The sequence below is a fragment of the Mercenaria mercenaria genome, chromosome 3 (assembly GCF_021730395.1).
Source record: "Mercenaria mercenaria strain notata chromosome 3, MADL_Memer_1, whole genome shotgun sequence".
Taxonomy (NCBI): domain Eukaryota; kingdom Metazoa; phylum Mollusca; class Bivalvia; order Venerida; family Veneridae; genus Mercenaria; species Mercenaria mercenaria.
Window position 1 is genome coordinate 88,287,291 of NC_069363.1, and position 22,050 is coordinate 88,309,340.

Genomic DNA, 22,050 nt, shown 5'->3' on the forward strand with positions numbered 1-22,050 from the left:
TGGCATTTTAGGAGCATTTAAGAACACCTTTTCCACTGCAATTTTATATAATATGATAAACCCCTTATTTTCACATTTTTCATGAGCTAACCTGTTAAATTTGGGAAAAATAATAAAATTAAGTTTTCTTAATGGTAAAATTCTTTGTTTCTTTGAGATAATTAACATAAATATGAATTTCGTCGGGGTCGTATGTAGCAACAGCCACATACACTTTGAATGCGGTCCTTATAATGTTGCCTTTTCGAAAAACCATTTTCTTTCCTTCTTCTCTTCTTTCCTTTCTTTAGGATTTTCCAGGGGCGTCCGGACACCTGGACCCTTCCCCCTTCTGGATCCGCGCATGAATTAACGTGGCTTCTATATGTAATAACATGATTAATTTTGCGGACTCGTAATTGCACTCGACAATTTCCGTGTGAATAATCATTCTCGTTAGGCAATTTGCCATTTTTCGGACGTAAATTAACCCAACCCGCAAAAAAAAAAAAAACTGGAAAATATCGAAATACGTAGTTTGCCGACTGTTATTACGGGCATATTACCTTTAAGAAACTCTCTGCGTTAGGGAAATTGAGAGTTCGGGCTTTTGAAACCTATTTCAGAATGTAGTTGTACTGTAACAGTTCAACTTCAAACTATTGAAATTTTAGCTTGTTTATTTCAGTCCTAGCTATATTTAAACATTGATGAAAATATTTTTAAAATGTTTACAAAACTGGAATACGTGCGTAAACCGTCCAATACTAAGGAAAGTGAACATTTTAATTTCTTTTAAAAAGCACAGAAACTATTTCATTTTATTGGAAAATGAAAGTTGGTATGTAGAAATTCGAAATAAATCGCAGTATATGTACAATTATTTTTCTATGAAGTATGAAGAAAGTTAAAAAGACCTGGGGGGTCATTCTGTCGATTCATTGAAATTTCAACATAATACACATACATTTCTTTGAGTTCCAAAGACCTTCTGTAAATTTTGACCTGCCAATCTTCATTATTTAGTGTCTTGCAGAAGTCTATGCACTGGCTATGAAAAAAATTGCCAACTCACTTTCCCTAAGTAATGGACCTTTAAGCATTTATTTATTAAACGGGTTTTGTGAAGATACTTTTACTGAATGTATTCTTATTATTTATGCACAGAGACACTGCCGACGGTACAATCCTTACCACTGGAGACGTATTTTCTGGGGCGGCCAAAAAGAAGAATGTTACCAAAAACTCCCGTAAGAAATGTTTGAATTCTTAGAAATAATGTAACTTTCATACATTAAATTAGATATTTCACATTATATGTTTATAATATGTTACCTCTTATATAATTATAGTTAATTCATATTAAACAAATTAAAATATTAATTAAAGTCCCATTCATAACTATAAATTTTACAGCCAAATGCATAGCATTATATAAAAGTAACTTCATATCCACATATATATGTATGGCCATTCTATATAAGAATTTCAAGAGCTATATGTAAAAAGCACAGTAAAATTCACATTAAGTTCAATGAAACATATATTTATATGGTGCACCCTAGGAACAGATGCTAATTTATAGTTAATTTTTATTTAAAATTGAATTTGGTTTAAGCATAGACTAGCTCCTAGACTATGATATACCTTTTTACATTTTTTATGATTGAATGTAGTGAACTGAGCCAGTCTATATCCTATGTCCAATGATAATTTCAACATCAGTCCTGTGTGAAAATCTCTAAAATAGACTGGCTTTTGTCTCTATGAAATTGAAAAGGAAAAATATAGAAATATAGTTATTATCAGTCTAGTGGCTAGTCTAGTTTAAGCATTAACGCGCACTTCAAGAAATTCTTTTAGAAACAACACTTAACCCCACCAAAAATCTGTTTCTCGAAACGGATATACTCGTAAAACAGCAACATAGATGCAAAATGTAGTAAGAGTTAAAAGAGCGTCATTATAGCATTACATATCAAAACAGGATTTTGCACAAGGTGGTACTTAGGGAATAATAACGGTATTCCCATTGACAAGCCTAGCTAGTTATACCGTAAATACTTGTGTAGAAAATGTTTTTTTTTAATTCAGGTTGAGATCAAAAGGGACGTAAAGAAAATAAATGGACGTCTGTGGATACAGTTAGATTATGACGTCAACTGTAATTGTCTACTTGTTGTATTATTGCGCGGTGAGGACATATTGTCAGAAACGCAAGTTGAAGGTCGTGAACCAAACACATTGGCGATGTTGCATCTTCTCCCAAACAGACAGTAAGTGATGTGTATGACGTACTCAGATGATGGTAGAAAACATCTTACAATATATTATGGTATACTTGCACACTCAGCTAAGAGGAAGACTATTTCGAATTAAGTGACGATTTGAAATAATCTGATCTAGCATGATGCTTAGCACGTTGGTCTCACACCTGTCACGGACTGTACATTTACATGCTTGGTACACAGTTTTTGACGTAAAACTATAAAATAAGGGTAAACCGAACGGTGAAATAAAAATCTACCATTCCTAATAAATTTTGGATGGGGACCCATGCCCCCTTAAAAGAAGAGTGATGGCCTAGTGGTTAAGATGTCGGCCTCTCAATCCGGGGACCGCGGGTTCGAGTCCCTTTTTGGTCAAGATCGAGCCTTGTACTGGTTTTTTTTTCAGTAAATGGACTCGAGGCTGGTTCAAAAATAAGCTAAAACTTTCTTCACAATTGAATTAAATTAATTCAAAATTAGAATAAAGTTAAGAAAACCTCACCCTCGTTCTGAGATATGTCAACCAATTCGGTGGAACCTCGTTTTTGTCAAATCTCAGATGGATTTCCTTGGAGCTGTTTATCTACTTGGTATAGCGCAGTAAATTGACCGATTTAAAGTTTGAGTTTGGCTCTTGGTAACGGTACAACGTTCAAGATTGTGAAAATGATGTCATGATAGCTTTTCCGCGAAATACTAAGGGTTTATTATATAGGACTGGTGTGCCTTAAGCGGTATTTGTACAAAACACCATATTCTACAATTCCGCCCATAGCTATGTTTGTCGTGAAAATATTACATAAATTTTGGTGTTCACGAACTACAACAAATATCCGCAATATATTCTATAACTATATTCGATATACTTAAACATTTATAATGCTGTTGACAATAATTTTGTATACTCCAACGTTACAATGCTTCACGACAGCGATAGAACCACAACACCTCTAGTGCGCTTCTGGCTGCAGACGAATAACCGTCTCCAACCTCACTCCCACTCGGCCGCCCACACACCAACCGTGATTCGAGATTGCACAGAATGCAAATAAAACATGCATAATACTTTAAATATATAAAGATAGGACTAAGCAACGATACTTGTGTATTGTGTATTTTGTCTATCTACAGCAACGCAGGTTATTTAGAGTTTTATGTAATTTATCTAATTTGTAATTGTACAAGTTGTTTATAAGTTGTTTTAGGGCACAGTTTTATGACACATTGTTTCACTATATCTTTATGTTATTTAGCGCACACGAAGCCAAAGAAAGCGACATTAAACTTAATACCAAAGATCCTAACTGGAATGAAACATTCGTCTTTGCAAATATTGAACAATCTGAGGTAAGAATCGACATTGTATGTGGTATTTGATAGAGTCATAATTATGTGGTGGAGGCATTTCAACCTTTTAAAAAGGGTTGTTGACAATCGACAAATTTCGTATTTCGGCATTCTCTGTTGTTTTTATTTGCGACAGGCCATGTCGATGTCAAAGAAATAAAAGGTCTCAAGTAAAAGGAGAAATTTTATGAAAACTGAAAAAATGTATGTTTTGTTGAACATGTTTAATTCTTACAGAATCTATTTCTATCCATATCAACACCTCATAGTTGAAACATTTAAGTACTGACAGAACTGACTGTCGTATATTTATTGAACTAAAATCATTTATGCCGTTTTACAATCATCTAAGACGAAAAGTCATATTATTGTGTCCGAAGTCACATATTATGCAGGCATAGAAATTTGTAAGTGATAGGGACGAATTCAAGCTTCAGTCGATATTTCTGTAACTGACCAAAACAATATGAGCCGTGCCATGAGAAAACCAACATAGTGGGTGTGCGACCAGCATGGATCCAGACCAGCCTGCGCATCCGCGCATCCGCGCAGTCTGGTCAGGATCCATGCTGTTCGCTAACAGTTTCTTCAATTCCAATAGGCTTTAAAAGCGAACAGCATGGAGCCTGACCAGACTGCGCGGATGCGCAGGCTGGTCTGGATCCTTGCTGGTCGCATACCCACTATGTTGGTTTTCTCATGGCACGGCTCATATATTAAAAAAATAAGATGCAATCTTATATCATTAACTTGGTTCAATAAACAGGGTTGCAAAATTATAATTTTTGTTCGCGTTATGGACTGTTCAATGCACCTGTCTAAAATGTACAGACCATGAAAGGTCGCAAGTGACTGTTACGATCTTATATTTCTTGGACAATAATGTTAGCGTAAATTACATTGAAGTCGGTAGATTTCAGAATTACTAATAAAAGTAAATGTCTGCGTAATTCCGGGGAAATTGCCGGTAGCTCTTACTGGTTGTTAGAATTTTAGTAAGGAATTGGTGGTAAAAATGTAAGTACATACACACGTAAAAGTACATATTACTGACATATATTAACCGTTAATATTTTACCGGCAACAGCTAGGTCGTGAGGACATATGTATTCTACTAGGTGCTAAAAGGTCATGAGTGGTGTATACGCATGTATTCCACACTTTTAGACAAGAATAGTTTTTACTATTATGAGAGATAATGAGCATTTTTATAACCATTCACAACATTACTAAAAGTTGTTGAAATGTCGTCATTTGCCGTGGTATAAGCTGCTAATTGATACCATAATTGCATACTTTTTGACAATAATTTTCTAATGGTCTTTGACGTTAGTCTGATTTTATGTTATTTGTTTCCAAATATATAATAAATTAACAGCTCGGAAACCAATTGTATAAGTTAATATATTAGTAGTTATGCCTGTACATGTGTTCTTGTGAATGCAAATTTGTCAAGATACATTAGGAAACAATTAATTATGGTACTAGTATAGATTATGTGTGTCAGCCTTGATCAACGTGATGAAAAACTTCTCTCACCCACTATTTCAGCCCTAACTAAATACGCCAAATTTATGCCTGAAATAGGTTTCCTACTGAATGTAAGCTTTAAATTTATGCCTGAAATAGGTTTCCTATTAAATGTAGGATTTAGATTTATGTCGAATATAGGTTTCATACTGTTTGTATGATTACAGTGTGTATGATTTCAATTTCATATTCATTCTTTATAATTAACTAATTAAATTTTGTGAACACAAATATAACATGATAATGAGTGTCCCGTCTTTTGGCGGATACACCACTATAACCAATATTTCTGTTCGTCCGTCTGCCCATCTGTGCGTACACGGAAACCTGTTTGTCTGGTCCTTTGTTACGCCTATTCTGATTTTTTTTCAACTTGGCGCAAGTACCTATTACAACATTGCAGAGTACAATGCACGCAACTCATCTTCCTATCGTCAATGTGGTTGGTAGAAATCAAAATGATTTTAAAATAATGTACTTTAATGTCCAGGGTATCGACCTATACCTGTCTTTGGCTAGTGAAAAATGTAAAGAAGTTTTACAAACCTGTTTTTTCCTGTTTAAGAGAGATTACTCTATTTTATACTGCCATAGGGACAGTCTTAAAGCCTTAATAAAATTTAGTCGTCGATTCATGAATGCATCTTTTTTTCAAGTTGTTGTCTTCTTCACTCTAGATAACGTCTCTGTCGATAGAAGTCACCGTATGGAATTATCGCGATCCAGAGGACGAATTTCTTGGTGAGGTACTGCTAGATCTTGGAGAGGCCAAGATAGACAACTCTGTTAACTGCTACCATTTAGAAGACCACGATGAGAATTCCTCCCCTTTGCCTTACAGGTGAACTTGATTTATAGTCAATCAGACATTTCTCAATGGTATTCAATTTATTTATATTGGCTTTAATATGGAACTCATCCAGACGACACTGAATGTCAAATAATTCTGTATAATTTTCATTAAAACGCTTATCAGAAACTGAAATTTCTTAAAATTTTAGAATTCAGTTTTAGTAAAAATGAAATTTATATAAACTAAAGGTAGACAGATTTCATTACATGGCCCTCTGCTCAAAACATTTTTCTAGAAATAAAAACTGTGTCAAAGGTTTGAACTGACAGGACATTCTAAATGACCATTTAGATTTTATTGCTTATATAATCTTATATTTCTAAAGTGTTACTTTCAAATTACAGGAAGAAATCATTTTCATTATCGGACTCCGCTGTAAGTCCCGCAACTTCTGTTGACACATCCAGCTTCTATCCAAGCCGGGACCCAAGCCGGGAACCATCTCCCAGATCATCAGTATCAGTAGCGACAAAAGAAACAAACATCCGGAAATTGTCTCTCACTCCGGCAAATGAAAAAATAAAGGAATTGCTAGTGCAGGGGAAGCGAAGCCCGTGTATGTATTACGATACACAAATACATATCATGTTTTGGCCATTTTATTAGATTTTGACATTTAGGGATTGATTTTTAGGATTTTGCTTCATAACGGTCCGTGATCATTGACTGTCGTATGCTATATGTAGTCTGGTTATCATATAGTACCTTAGAGACAAAGAAATACGCTTTATTATTGCATGACTCCCTATATAAACGCCGAACCATAGTTTGTGCTATTGAGCGGTTAATAGTTTCTGAGCTAAAGTCAATACTTGAAACAAAAAAAATATAGAAAAGTATTTATGATGTCATGTAATAAAGAACGTTTTCAATGGCTTGCCGGTCGGTAGTAAAAACTATTTGCCTAAGGTCTGACGTGCAATATATCCAAGGAAAAGGTAAACTTTAAATGTCTCAAAGATCATCCTGCTTGATGTAGTACGATTAAGCGAAGTAAAATAATATCATCTATGAATATTGAATTATATTAAGTGTAACATATATCGGTGAACAAAGATATGGGAATTGTGACAAGCAGTCGCCTTATTCGTACAGTGAGCCGTTTCTTTTCTTTCCATTACGAGAAATAACTGCCTCAGCGTGTCAACATCAATTATTTCGGTCTTACCTTTTTTGAAAAAATTAAAAAAGATAAGGTTGCAGGTGCTAAGAATTCTTTCTTGATATTTGAAATATTTGGCAGTTTTATTTGAAAGTGTTTCTGCAGTTGATTTTTTTATCTATGAAATGGCTCCAAAATGTGAAAAACTAGGATATTTTCACTATTAAAGTGCACTGTTTCACACTTGTTCAGTGAAATATTTTTGGAATAGCTTACTTTAATGTTTAAATTAAAAGTAGTTAACTTATTATGTGACGAAACAAAAAGCAGTTAGCCCAGTTTATAGGAAATTATATGAGCCGTGCCATGGGAAAACCAACATAGTGGCTTTGCGACCAGCATGGATCCAGACCAGCCTGCGCATCCTGTTCGCTTTTAAAGCCTATTGGAATTGGAGAAACTGTTAGCGAACAGCATGGATCCTGAGCAGACTGTGCGGGTGCGCAGGCTGGTCTGGATCCATGCTGGTCGCAAAGCCACTATGTTGGTTTTCCCATGGCACGGCTCATATCAGTTTACCACAATACTGTGCTAACTCCAGGACATGCCGCAGCGTAAAAGCGAAACATGCTGTTCATTTTGGAGATAAAGCAAGATGTGACTGAATAGTCTTTGGCTGGGCTTGTTACCTTAATTTCCTTAATTTCATGGATTCCAAAAGATAGACGAATTCGGTGGTACAAAAATCACTAAATATTTTCAAATATCGTGGCACTTTGTGCGCTGTAAAACTAAGGCGACGAAATAGTACAATGGTTAACTGATGATAATCAAAATTTTCTTGTTTCCTAGGTCGGGAAAGGCCCGAGTTTTCATCATCCGCACATTCGTCGCCTCTTCACTCCCCTACCAGTACAGAGTGTAAGTAGTCTTAATATAATTTGTCCCCGCACATATTGTGTATTATGTTGTATACTCTTACTATGGGGCATTCTATATTAACCCAAAGAGAATTTTTCTCAATGACAGTTGTTTCCTTTTTGCGTAACTGTTTGATAGTGTAACAGTATTTATATTTCGTATATCTTTCAGTCTCAGTTATGACGAACATTAATTAGCATAATAAGCGGCCCTCTGACTAGCTTTTTACAACAAAAAATACCTTGTTTTACAGTTAAGATGACTAGCAGTTTGACGTCACTAGTGAGAAGGAAGATCGGGGTTGTTGCAAGGTTGTCATCAACCTTAGCTTCACTTAAAAGAGAATCAGGTAATACATCTTGTAACAAATGTTAAAGCATTATACACCAGTGTGATTTAATTTAGACAGTGTATACAAGTATATTTGATATAAGTCTGTTTCGCCGTGTTGATTCTTACAAAAGAATATCAGGTAATACATTATGTTACACCTGTTAAAGCATTATACACCAGTGTGATTTAATTTAGACAATGTATACAAGTATATTTGATATAAGTCTGTTTCGCCGTGTTGATTCTTACAAAAGAATATCAGGTAATACATTATGTTACACCTGTTAAAGCATTATACACCAGTGTGATTTAGTTTAGACAATGTATACAAGTATATTTGATATAAATCTGTTTCGTCGTGTTGATTCTTACAAAAGAATATCAGGAAATACATTATGTTACACCTGTTAAAGCATTATACACCAGTGTGATTTAGTTTAGACAATGTATACAAGTATATTTGATATAAGTCTGTTTCGTCGTGTTGATTCTTACAAAAGCGACTGCTTTGACCTGAAGTGTGGATTAAGACAGAGTTGGGTATTAACACCAATATTGTTTAATTTGTTCAAAACTGACATTGTTGCACATGTGTATATTCAAAACCTTTACAATTGAGGATAATGTATGTATTTTATTCTATGATGACAACTTATTCTGATTTATCTATTGTGTCCTTTGTGTTCAACAGAATGACGCAAAATGTGATTGGCATTGTCTTATATTTAGAAAGAAATCACCAAAAAAAATTCTTGTGGGGGAAAATGTTGATGAAACTGATATATAGCTAGCTGTTGTTGAAACATATTGGAGTTGCTAAGTTTAGAGATTATCTAAAAAATCAGACAAATGTTATGCATCGTATCTGTTGTACATTTAAACAGGATTATAGTGTTGAAAACTATTTTAATATACTTGTAACAAAATGGTACAAAATAACTTTGTGTAAATTTAGAGGTGGTAGCGAAGCACCACTGTGTATTGGGACAGGAAGGTATGAAAGTTTGTCTGTTGATAGATGTACGTGTCCGTTTTGTATTGCTAGCGATAACAGTGTCATTAAGATTGAAACTCGTGTCCTCTTTGAATGCAATATGTACAATGATATAAGGAATTACCTCTTTAAGAATGTGAGGGTTTCAGCAACACATTTTATGAACTTGTTTGATAAAGACCAAACTAGGTTAAATCTTAGGGAATCCTTTTTCTTTTTAAATGAACTCTCCAGAGGTCACTTATTATATCTGATCTTCATGAAACTTGGTCCGAAGGTTTGTCCTTATGAAATCTGGACCCGATTTGAAACTGATTCATCACTATGGTGGTAAAAACTAGGTCGCTAAGTACAAATCATAGCAAAATCATGTAACACTCCAGACTTGACCTCCCTGAAACTTTATCAGTATGTTTGTAATTATATGATTTAGGTCAAGTTTAGAAATGGGAAGTCTGAGGTCAAAATTCGGTCAGGTGAGCGATGCAACTTTTGCAGCAAATAATGCAACCGCTTTGGATTTCTTCTTCTGCTTTCAAGCTTATTTTTGGATTTCGAGCTTAAAAAGATTCGGATTTTAAGCTTATATTCAGATATCGAGCTTATATCTCGAACTATATTTCCGGTGTAAGGCAGTTGAATGTATAGGTAGTTCTTTTTGAATATGGCACAATGGTATTATGGAATACGAGTGTGACGATTGACGAAGACATTTCAGCATCAAATAAATTAGATTATTAAATTATGTGTATGATATATATTGTGTATCGGTGATATGAACTTTTAAAGGAATGTAATATTATTGTCCAGACTGTGAAAATAGTTTGTTGAGTGGACATGTACACTTTGTGCTTATGTGTATATTTTATGGATTTTTAAATTGCGTATTAGTGGATCAGACCATAATAAAGAATAGAATCATGAAATCACCGAATATGATAAACGTAAGATTGCAAACTGTGATAACTGATGCTATTATTTAAAAGTAACGGTATGTTATGTCGCCAAATTTGTCAATCTGTGGTCCTGTAATATAGTATAATTGATTTTTGAATATAATCTTCAGAATTGACTTTCAGTAAGTTTATACCGGAGAAAAACTGGTCTACCTGCCTCCATAAATGCATTTATAGGAAGAAGCCGGCCACTGTGTTCTTGGCCAATTATTTTATTAGTTGATCCGTTTATTCCTACATGATAAAATGATAAGTCTAACGCTTTTAAGATATTTTTAGAAAGGAATATCATCTTGTCGCCATCAATCTCCCGAGTTACATTCAAGTACCATCTAGATTTTCTAGACAGATGCACCCCTATAGTTTCAGACAAGTACAGGTCACCTCTGATTACCACAAATTTTCGTGCTTTCCACACTCAGTTGTATTGTGGAATAACCTGCCTTGCCATATAGTGTTACCATTCCTGACCTTGATGCTTTCAAGGTGGCTGTGGCAACCACCCATTACTAGACCAGAGGGCAATGTTTTTATCTTATCTTTTAATGCTTGTTCTTGCTAATCACACTTACCGTGCTAACATTATTTTAGTCTATTCTCACCTTAGCTGATGTTGAACCCATCAGTCTTTTATAACTCTTTCACCGTAACTAATAAGTCGACGCGCACCCCATGTCTGTAACACTCGAAAGAGGAGCTGACATTATTTTATAGATAGAGAAAGATTTTACCGTGTATTGTCACGTTTCGCAAAATGACCTACTTTTGGCGCCAAGGGAAGTAATGCGTCCATTTACGCCTAAAAAAAGGATTCCCTTTCTGGTGTAATTCGAACGTGTTAGAATGGAAATATATATTTAGTTTAGCGTGATTTGTTGGCAAATAAAGCACATTTTTTCGTTCAGATGTGTCTTCGGCCTACGTTATTAGATTACTACGCATCTGAACTCAAAACCGTGTTTTATTTGCCAACAAATCACGCAAAACTAAAATATATTTCCCAACTATTTCCTTGTTAATGTGTGTATTTCTTGGTGTGTACGTTATATGAAATCAACTGCTTCGTTTTAACTGTATATTAAGCAGTGTGCGACATCATATTCAACAGTTTGAAGAAAATGACAGAACATTATTTATTTTATATGAAACCTTAGCAACAGCTACATTGACTCAATTTTCATAAGTATGTGCTTATATTGTGAAAGCCATGCAATTGTCCATTTAACCCTTACCCTGCTAAATTTCTATAATGAACTTGTCCATCTTTCATTTTAGACAGTATCATTAACTGTTAAAAGGGGTGCTTAACAAAAAGATACTGACTGAATGGCAAACAGTGCAGACCATGATCAGACTGCACGGATGTGCAGGCTGATCATGATCTACACTGGTCGCAAAGGCAGAATCAATCGTGTCCAGCATGATTAGAGTTAAACATATGATATTTCTGTTGATTTTGTATTTTTTTCATATTTTACGTTTTACTTAATATTTTGAATATTTTTTCTCGAAGCAGCTGTTTGAATTTTAATATTACTAAGAATACATTTAATAAGTTCACAAGAACCGTTTGCAGTAATGTGTTTTAGACACTGATTATGATAATAATCTTGAATTCTAAATGAAGAGTCGAATTTTTATCTGTTTTGCAATATCGGTTCGAGAGAATGTTTTTTATTAATATGTTTTTCAAAACCAGATCATGGTGCTGCTATGGTCCGAAGTCAGAGTGATACGGACGTTCGAGATTCAAACTTACTACAGCCTTGCTCTACACCGCAGCAACCAAGGCGCTCGTTCGAGTGCGACCCAAGTAATTTCTTTATAAAAACCCAGTCTATTTGATCATCTTTTTGTAAATAAAATGTTTTTATTTAAAGTATACTACTAGTAGAACAGGATAACAAACACTTTGAAACGAAGTACATGATTATACTGACGTATTTCAACTCATTTATAAATACGACAGTATTAGAGAGCGAACATAAGTTTTAGTGAACATTTCATATGTCTAGACTAAACGAACTTTTTTTGTAAACTATTAATCCTTATAACTCAATAATTTCCAATTTTTTTTCTAAATCTGAGAGACGTAGGTATTTTCCTAATTTCAAAATGTATTGCGTTGTCCTTTAATGACTCCTCTGGGGTTAGAATATAATATTTATATCTGATGCAAAGACATTAAAGGAAATGTCGGATGATTTACAATAATGTTAAAGACTGATGGTTCTGTCGTAGGGATTGATTATAAAACACGATAAAACTATTATTCTGCTTTATACATTAAGGACACAGACAAGCAAGCTAATGGGGGGATTTATTAAAGAGGGAAAAGTAAATATTGCTATATTTCAAACTACAGCAGATGCATGATATATGCAATAGAAACTTGGAATGTATTTGTATCACATTATAATGAATAATATTAAAAATGGTAAAAAAAAAGATATTTTTGTTTCAGAGAGATATGACCTACTGGCGCCTCCTCATCCGTTAAACATATCAAGTAGTTCCGGGAACACATTTTTCGATGACCGTGATTCGTGAGTATCCGAAAAGTGTATTTTTTCCTGCAATGCATCCGGTGTGTCTATAACATATATTTTTGATGACTTTAGTAAATGTTTTGATCGAACTTTCATTGAAATATTATTACTCAATATCACAAGATCATAACGTCTGTTTAAACATAACAGGAAGCGATTGCTCATTTTACGTGGAAAGAAGTCCAAAATTTAGTTTCAATTTGCTGGTGATTTATTGACTGTGTAAATGTCTACATATGCGTTATTGCCCAACAGCACTTTGCTGGTATGAGTTCCATTTTCGGCAGAAGAAAGCCGAAACAGCAGACGATAATACGAAATTGCACGGAAACTGCCGAATGCCATAATACCAGTACACTACCTTAATATAAATACGACCTCAGTCTCAAAGTATCAATTTCACTTTTACTTAACTGATTTCTATCAAACAAACTTTCTCAATCTAATTAAAGAGCTGAATTGCAGCCCTTTTACCGTTAACGTTTCCATGTATATTTACCTCTTCTACACTTTCGTATGTCAAAACTCTCTTAACTATTCTGTCATCGTTTTACTTTTTTTACAGTTGAATATGGTGGCTACTTAACCTATTCCAAGCCGTATATCTCTTTGACAGTGACTATATGGCTATCCCAACATACATCGGAGAGTGTTGATGTTTCAATAAAATTTGTCTTGTAATATATTGCTATAATCCATTGACCAAGCCAAATCATCAGTTATATTTGATGACACTCGTGTAAGACATAATAATGTAAAAAAAAATCATTTTTAAAACCAAATATATATCGGTTTGTTCCAGGACAAAGAGCCCCAATCCTGACAGACCAGCACCTGAAGGAGACGACATTACCTCCCTTCTCGGGCCGGGACAGACTGCTCCAAAACCTTCATATGGTATAACAACGTTAACTGCTGACATTTGAATATATATTTGTGATTTATAGTATCTCTTACGAGGCTTGCAAGTATATTTACCCATGGATGCATTAGTATCGGGCGTGATACAGATTGATAGTCTGTCATAAGCTCTTCTGTTTATTTTAGAACAAGGCATTTACTTTCAGTTTCTATAACAACTATTTAAACATGTACGTATATTTTGATTTCAATTCTAATATCAGAAAGAATGCACATTTTCATTAAAACCGGGTAATATGGACATCACTTTGACATACTATTCGGAGTCATACAGGCGCAAATGACATTTCAGACGCTAAATGATATATAACAGAATGGTCAAATTATTCTTCGTCAAGTGTAGCTATATTAAAACATAGTTCTGCTATATGTAATTTCTTTAAAAATGTCGTTTTGCACGTTGTAGACGAGTATCTCGAACTGATGCTGTAGGCATACGTCTGGCTTTTTATTTATTTATTTAATTTTTATTGTCTGTAATACAAGATATTTCGAAAGGCGTTTTATTTATAGTCTATTGATCATGATTGTAGAGACGAATGTGTGTGGCGATATAAAGATGGGATTTATGGTTTCCAAAGGTCAGCTAGAGATTGATATTGTCGTGGTAAAAGGTTTGATGAAATCTGGAATCTCAAGTCCGCCAGGTACTGTGCGCAATTCTATATTATTTATTATGACTGTATATGTTGTTTCCTATTCAGAAATAAGCTGGATTTAAAGGAAAGAAAAACACTGACACTGTTTATTTCATTAAGAAATGTGTCTGTTCGCATTCAGTCATTTTATAAGCTAACCAAGAGACTGTTGGCATCAGTTTTAGTATCATAAAAAACACACATCACAAAAAAAAATACTAAAACAAACATCACTATAGCGCTTCCATGGTCGAGTGGTTACAATCGCTGACATCGAATCACTTACTCCTCTCCTATGTGGGTTCAAAACCTCACCTGGGTGTAGAATTCTTCTTGTAAAGAAGCCATATAGTTGGTTTAAATGAGCTCGTTGGTTCTAGCCACATGCTCGCCCATGCCCGAAACGGTACCATGATGGGCGCCTGGGATCTTCCGCCACCATCAAAAACAAGAAAAAGAAAAAAGTCGTAGTATATCACTAATTGCGTATGTTCAGTTTTACTGTTTTTATGATGGTAGCTCGATCTGGGATGCTGTATTCGACTCGAGTGGACTCTTGCCAGATCGGATCTCACGAGGCGCGCAAGCGCCGAGTGTGATCCGACCTTGCAAAATCTACGAGAGCCGAATACAAAATCCGAGATCTAGCTACTGTTATGATGACCCTTTTATTATATACCTCTACCTTTTTGTTTGTTGTTTTGTTATTGAACGAAATCTTCAATGTTTATCGATATTAAAATGGAACTAAGTGAAGTTTTTATGTGCGCTGTTTATAGAACCGTGTCAGGTCATGCATATCAATGAAAGTAGTCCGGCAGCATACAATACGGAAGGTACAATACGGAATTTAAAAGGTACAATACGGACTTTTTTCTGCCTGTCCATATTTACTTGTGGAATACAAGCCGGATTTTTTAGAGAATTTATATAGGTATATAATAGAAATACTTCTAATGAGAATGGGAAGTTGGCTAACCAAACAAATATCATATGTAATAGTATATAAAATAAAATAGTTTGTATATTTTGTTTTACAGATACATATGTGAAAACTTACCTGGTTGAAGGTGCAAAGACAGTACAGAAGAAGAAAACACAGACCATACGTATGAGTTTTGACCCAATTTTCAGGAAAACCATCCGATACTCAGCCTGTAATATACATGGGCGCTATATCAGGGTATACCATCTACATTTATAGTATGAATAAAGTTTCCATAGAACCCACTGACATTGATATGGGTGGTCTATGCGTTTAGTGTGAACGCGCTGGAGTGTAAATCCAGAGGTCCGAGGTTCAAATATTCAAAGCATAAGCAGATAATCAGAGCCAAGAAAGTTCAGGTCAGAATATATAAAAGAACTGATTAAAGATAATAAAGATATGATTATCTTGTTGATAGTCAGACTAGCCTTTGTCTTGCTAGTCTGTTCGGTAAGATCACTCTGTGTCTGCCTTGTTAGAGGATGAGTTTACGCCATTAAGCGACTACCGTTGTGTGTTTATACATATATGTATGAGTTTAAAGTACCTTTAAACGCTTTAATCATGAGAAGGGTGCTATATGAATATGGTTAAATATAATAATAATAATAATAGTAATAATAATAATAATAATAAAATGATTTCGGACACAGGATTTCTACATGAAATAATGACATTATACGAATAAACGAACTTTTTTATGCCTCCGAAGGTGGTCATGTTAAAATCACACTGTCCGTCCGTGCGTGCGTCCGTGTAAATTCTTGTCCGGGATGTAACTCTGCCTTCCATAAAGAGATTTTGAAATAACTTTGCATTAATTAATGTTCACCATAATGAGACGACGTGTCATGCACAAGACAAAGACCACTAGCTCCAAGGACAAGGTGTTTCTTGACTGGTCCATAACTAATTTATCAATTGATTTGAAAATAATTTGACACACATATTAACCATATTGAGAAGGTGTGTCACACTTATGACCCGGTTCAAAACAGTTGCTTTTGCATATTCTTTAACATACAAAACAATAACAATTGATTCTTAATAACTCGACCATGTTTATATACCTACAGGTGAATGTATGGGAAAAACAAAAGACATTTGACAGAAAGCAGTGCCTTGGGGAGGCAGTGGTCAAACTGGACAGCTTAGATCTCAGCCAGCATACAATGGCCTGGTATAAATTATTTCCCCTTGGTGCTGCAGAAATTGGGAGTACAGAGTCGCTCAACTTTTGGCCTGTTCATTAGCAGAGCATATACGACAATAACCTACAACTCAGACTGTGTATTAAAAGCGCAATTTTGGCAAACAAGTCGAAATTTTCTTGCCATTAAGGTTGAAGTGAACAATGACATTTCAACCACCGCATGTGTAATACTGAATCTTGGTGACACAATTCAGTTTATGTATTGAGAGCGTAGTCTCGGCAACCAGTCCGGAAATTTCTTGCCATAAGGTTGAAATGAACAATGGTATTGCAACAACATGTATATTACTGAATCTAGATAACTCGATAAGTGCAAGTAAATGGAAGAGTCTTGTTGTTGTAAGATTTGAAATAACCAAAGAAATTACAACAGTATACATGTATATGACGCCAGATTTACACAACGCGATATGTGCAGTAGTGAAAACAAGTAAATTGAAGTCTTGTAGCTACAGATTCGAAATAAAGACACTGCAACAGTATTAACATTCTTGCTCCAAATTTAGACAACAGGATATGTGGATTTAGAATGTGGAAACGGCAAGTAAATGCAAGTCTTGTTGCCACCGCATCCGAAACAAACAAAGACGTAGCAACGGTATTTATGAAATTTAGACAACATGATATGTGCATTTAGAACGCAGTGACAGCAAGTAAATGCAAAGTCATTTTGCTATAGAATTTAAAAACAACAAGGCACCGCAGCAGCATTTTAAACGCTAAGTGCTCAAAACTAAGGAAGTGATAAAGTTCCTACTCATTTTTAAAAAGAGGATACCTAGCGCAAAATACACAAGGCAGTATCGCACGAAAACAATACATGTAGATACAAAACTCTTACTAAAATGTATTTGATTCTTGAATTTGGATAGAAAAATACTTTATGTTTCCATCAAATTTGGCATAACTGTTAGCGTTAACAACACACACTCGTCAAATGAATGCGTTACCTTTTGTGTGGTAGTGCGCGCTATACAGGAAGCCTTTGTTATTATTTACTGATGTCACCATGCCGATACGGGTATGATTCATGGCTTCAGAACTAATTTATCATTGGCAGACAGATAGAAGGGCCTTGTTGGGAATTTACCTGTTATACTTAATTCTTTGGGAATCCTACTATAAGGATTTATCCTGCGTAGTGCCAGAAATAGTGACATTACAACATCAGTGAGATATCAGTTATGTCCAAATAATGTATTAGTGCATCGTAAACTTACGTATGTTTCAACCAGAGCAATTCTTAAATACCTGAAGAATGCCCCAGTGACATTGCCAGTAGGTAGCCATTTTGACAGCAGTTTGATTTTAAACTGTTTTGCATTTTTGTTTAATATCATGTGTTGTGGAGACAATCATTTTACTATTACAAACAAACCCAAAACAATAGTTATTTTAACAAAATGGGATTTGATTGATTCCACCATCTTATTAAGTGTACCATTTCTTACACTTCTGTTACATTCCTGTATGTTAAATTCCACATTTCTTATTACACCATTAATCATTGATTTCGTCACTAACTCTTAACTTCAAAAATGAATATGAAAACATATAAATACTATACTCGAACACTTAATAGTCAAATTATTCCTTTACAAGGATCAGCTTCAGAATAATATGTTGTTGTGAAGATAATATCTGTATAACCCAAGTTACAATTCTTCGTATAAAATCTGTACCAATTTATAAAAAAATCCATTTATTTTATCATAATTTATTACGTATTGATAAAGTTATTTTTGTGTTCAAGTGATATCGTTGTGTTAATTATTCTATCGTCACATTAAGGAAGTGGATCCATGATGAATATCGGCAATAACCGCATAATTACGTAATTTCCGAATTTCACTTCGGTATTCTTCGGCTAAAATGAACACATAGTTTTCTGTACCAGCCTGGAAATCATGTGGATAATTTGTTTACTAACGGAAATTGCTGATTGCCAATTATGGATTCATCACCTTCATGAAAAGAAAAAATGTTCAATACTTATTTATGCCAATATATTTAACAACTTTTGACGCTGAGGTGATGAGACAGAACAATAAAGTGTTGTGTACACACAGTAATGATATACTGTATAAGCTTATATACACTTTATTACTGCCTGATGTTGTCATATCATTTTCTGTATATTAATAAAAAATAAGATAGCAACAGTCTTTCACAAGCTTTATTGGTTGTCTTTTCTTGGTAAATTGTACACCTCCTGAATGACTTGCCGGTCAATAGTCCAAAATATTGCCTGATTTGCCAAGCACTGAGAAACAATAGTTTTGACTGTTTACCGGGAAGCAATTCAGCGAGTAATTTATCACATGACAACATAAATTAATTTTCTTTTTTTTTTTTTTAAATATTTTACTTTTTTTCATAAAAATGACCTTTTTAAAACCAATGAAAAGTTTATGTGCCCTAATGTGTATTTTGTCTTGAGATCTACAAAGAATTTACAAATTAATAAACAGTACTGTACGATAATAAATAAATCATAGCGGAACTGTTTAACAGTTATTATCATTATACAGGGGCCTGTATCACAAAGTCTACTTTTGACATAGTAAGGTGTTTCACGGAGAATCCTTTTGACTTTTCGGCTATTCTTAGAACCTGAGCGGAACAAATATAAGATAGATTTGTCCTAAATTTGAATGATATCTTCTTAAAAGAATACAAGGTAAACCTAATGGAATGACTTTATTTTAAAAGTCTGTATTTAAGAGAGAACATATGATGGTATTTATGAACTTATGCTAAACGGGCCTCTGTTCAGTTTGCCTTTTTGACAATCTTGTATTGCTCAATCGTTCAACAGTTCTAGAAGGGTTACATATATGTTGCCTGACAGCATTGTTTCTGATGATGTGCTAATATTTGTGTTTTGTGATAATCGCTCTTTATGCTTGTTAACAGTTCTAAAAGAATGTGAATCAAAAGATTTTAGTAACAGTAGAATTATACTTTTTACAAATGCAAGAGCGTTGTTATTTTTTTATATTCCACGCAGTAAAAGTACGTAGTATATACTTAGCTATATAGTTATTATGATACTGTAAAAAATTTCATGTCTCGTTTCCGTTTGTATCTCTCTATATATATGCGTGTGTTGCCCTTTCAAGTGCAACATGCATGTATCTGTTAAAAGGGACTATGCAACATTTGATCTGATATCTATTTAGCTTAATAAAACATATAAACCGGTGAAAAAAATATGAAAATTAGACTACAAACAAAAAAGATATGGCAATTCAAATATTATTAATTTAATGAAACGGCAGCCATTTTCTGACACAATAACGTCATCATTCTTTCTGAATGTAGTCATTTTCAAAATTGGTATGTATGGCAAAATCATGGTAAATAAAATCAGATATGAAACAATTAAACTAACTTAAAGGTTCATATTATATTATGACCTACAAAATATGATTCTGTTAATTATTTTTAACTGATATACCATATATGGTAATGCCGGGTCGGCATCAATTCTACCGCATTGAGTGTAGGCACGCATTGAAAGTACACTATTAAACCTATGTTAAACCTAATCCTTACCTTTAGTCAGTATATTGTACACTCAGTGCGTGCGTATGATATATTCTTTATTAAAGTCTCATTCTTGCATACATTATACAGTCATAAAAAACAAACATAGTTTATACACTATAAAAAATTTGCAAGACCATTCTTCAGCAGAATTATAAGAGACTATCAATATTCACATAATTAGTAAAACTATGAAATACAATTGCTCTAGTAATTAAGTTTAAAAACTTGAGCTGATGGTGCTAATCCTGACTTAACTATCTAACCCGAGCAAGCCTAAAAACTGCCATAAGAAATTTACCTCAAAAGTGATTAGCAAAACTGGCACAAAAATGCACAGCTTAAAGAATGGATGTAAAATATCAATTATTACCCCTGATCAGATCAGGCATAAACTGATTAGCACCATCCTCTCAAACTATATACACTTAAATTTCCAAATTTGACTACATTATCTGCAATACTGTAGATATATTACAGAGTGAGGTTACCAATAAAAAGAAAAAAAAGGAGAATCTGTAAAACAGAATGCTCAACTTTCGTTAGTATAAATTATGACTGAGACAAGGGAAGTAACTTTCATAATTCAAATGAAGAAGTTACGGGTGATTTATTTCCCCTGATAACAACAAAAAAATGATAAAGTTAACTTTTCAGTAATAGATTATCACACTGCAGCTCCATGAATATCTAAAATAAAACCTTTAAAGCCCCTGTAACTGGGGCAAGTACAATAGCTCTGCTTTCTTGAACAGTCAATCTTAATATATCACCGGCTGTCCAGAGACATCACAACTTGAATATTTGAAACACTTGAATTAAATAATATCAAAATGTTTCATACATTCAAGCTTGAAGAGAGAGAGAAAGGAGGAACAGTCTCTATATACACAATTAGCTTTGAAACAATAATGTTTCATATCAAGTAGAAGCTAATATAGTCTATACTTGTTTACTTACAATAAACTGAAAACGCCCCATAAAAACATAAAAGAAAGAAGAAACTATCTTACTACTTGAATGGAGTATTATACCAATGTTATTTATTTCCCTTACAATACAACCTCAATCTGCCAAATATTCAAATATATCCCATTCAAAAAGTAAAGATCATGAATGCACTTTGTTTTGTTAACTATAATATAGGAGTTGTGTTCTAGCTTCTAATATAATGTAGCAGGATTTTGCAGCAGTTTTAACAATATCAGTATTTGAAAAGATAAAATTTAACTTCTGCTCGTCTGACAAATTAGTAAAGCGATTACAAATCTCTGTCGCTTTTTCAAAAAGTTCACTTCTGATAATATCATATGCTGGACAGTGTAATATTACATGTATCTCATTTTCTACGCTATTACTACAAACTGGACATATCCTATCATTTACCGAAAGCCTTTCATAACGTCCAGTCTCCAATCTGATAGGCGCTACACCACAACGAAATTTTGCTAACGCTGATCTGTGCTTATATGACATTAAAACTTTAACATATTCTTCAGTGTCATACACAAATTTAAAATTCCTATAGGTCCTTAGTTTGTTAGAACCTGTACCACTTGTACTACATAATGTATGAAGGGACTCTATCCAATAATCTAAATATTCATTCATGACATGTTTTTGAACTTTATCTAATAATGCTTTTTTATGTAAATGTACATTTTCAACACCAATATATTCTGCACATTGATATTTTCTGAGAAGTTCTACAACATTAAAATTCCAATTTTTACAATTCCTGCCAGAGATTCTCTGACAATAATTAAAAACAGGCTTATTTGTTCTATTATCATTCATACTTGACAATCTACACCATACGTTAATAACACACTTTAATTGTTTGGCAAATGTACAGTCCCAGCCCATGTCACCAGCAACAGCAGAGTTTGGCGTATACCTTCCTGTCC

At 34.1% G+C, this 22,050-nt stretch overlaps 1 protein-coding gene across 2 annotated transcripts in view; it reads left to right on the top strand.

The window, feature by feature from the left end:
- LOC123525617 (regulating synaptic membrane exocytosis protein 2-like) overlaps positions 1-19,567 on the top strand; it is a 141,014-nt gene extending 121,447 nt beyond the window's left edge. For both annotated transcript variants that reach the window (XM_053539191.1, XM_053539190.1), the window contains exons 14-26: positions 1,147-1,229; positions 2,074-2,255; positions 3,503-3,596; positions 5,804-5,967; positions 6,324-6,535; positions 7,934-8,002; positions 8,256-8,351; positions 11,985-12,098; positions 12,750-12,831; positions 13,637-13,731; positions 14,289-14,402; positions 15,434-15,576; positions 16,458-19,567. In XM_053539191.1, the coding sequence (XP_053395166.1) occupies positions 1,147-1,229; positions 2,074-2,255; positions 3,503-3,596; positions 5,804-5,967; positions 6,324-6,535; positions 7,934-8,002; positions 8,256-8,351; positions 11,985-12,098; positions 12,750-12,831; positions 13,637-13,731; positions 14,289-14,402; positions 15,434-15,576; positions 16,458-16,634 (1,625 nt within the window). In that variant the 3' untranslated portion in view covers positions 16,635-19,567. The remainder of the gene's footprint in view (positions 1-1,146; positions 1,230-2,073; positions 2,256-3,502; positions 3,597-5,803; positions 5,968-6,323; positions 6,536-7,933; positions 8,003-8,255; positions 8,352-11,984; positions 12,099-12,749; positions 12,832-13,636; positions 13,732-14,288; positions 14,403-15,433; positions 15,577-16,457) is intronic.
- Positions 19,568-22,050: the final 2,483 nt, after the last annotated feature.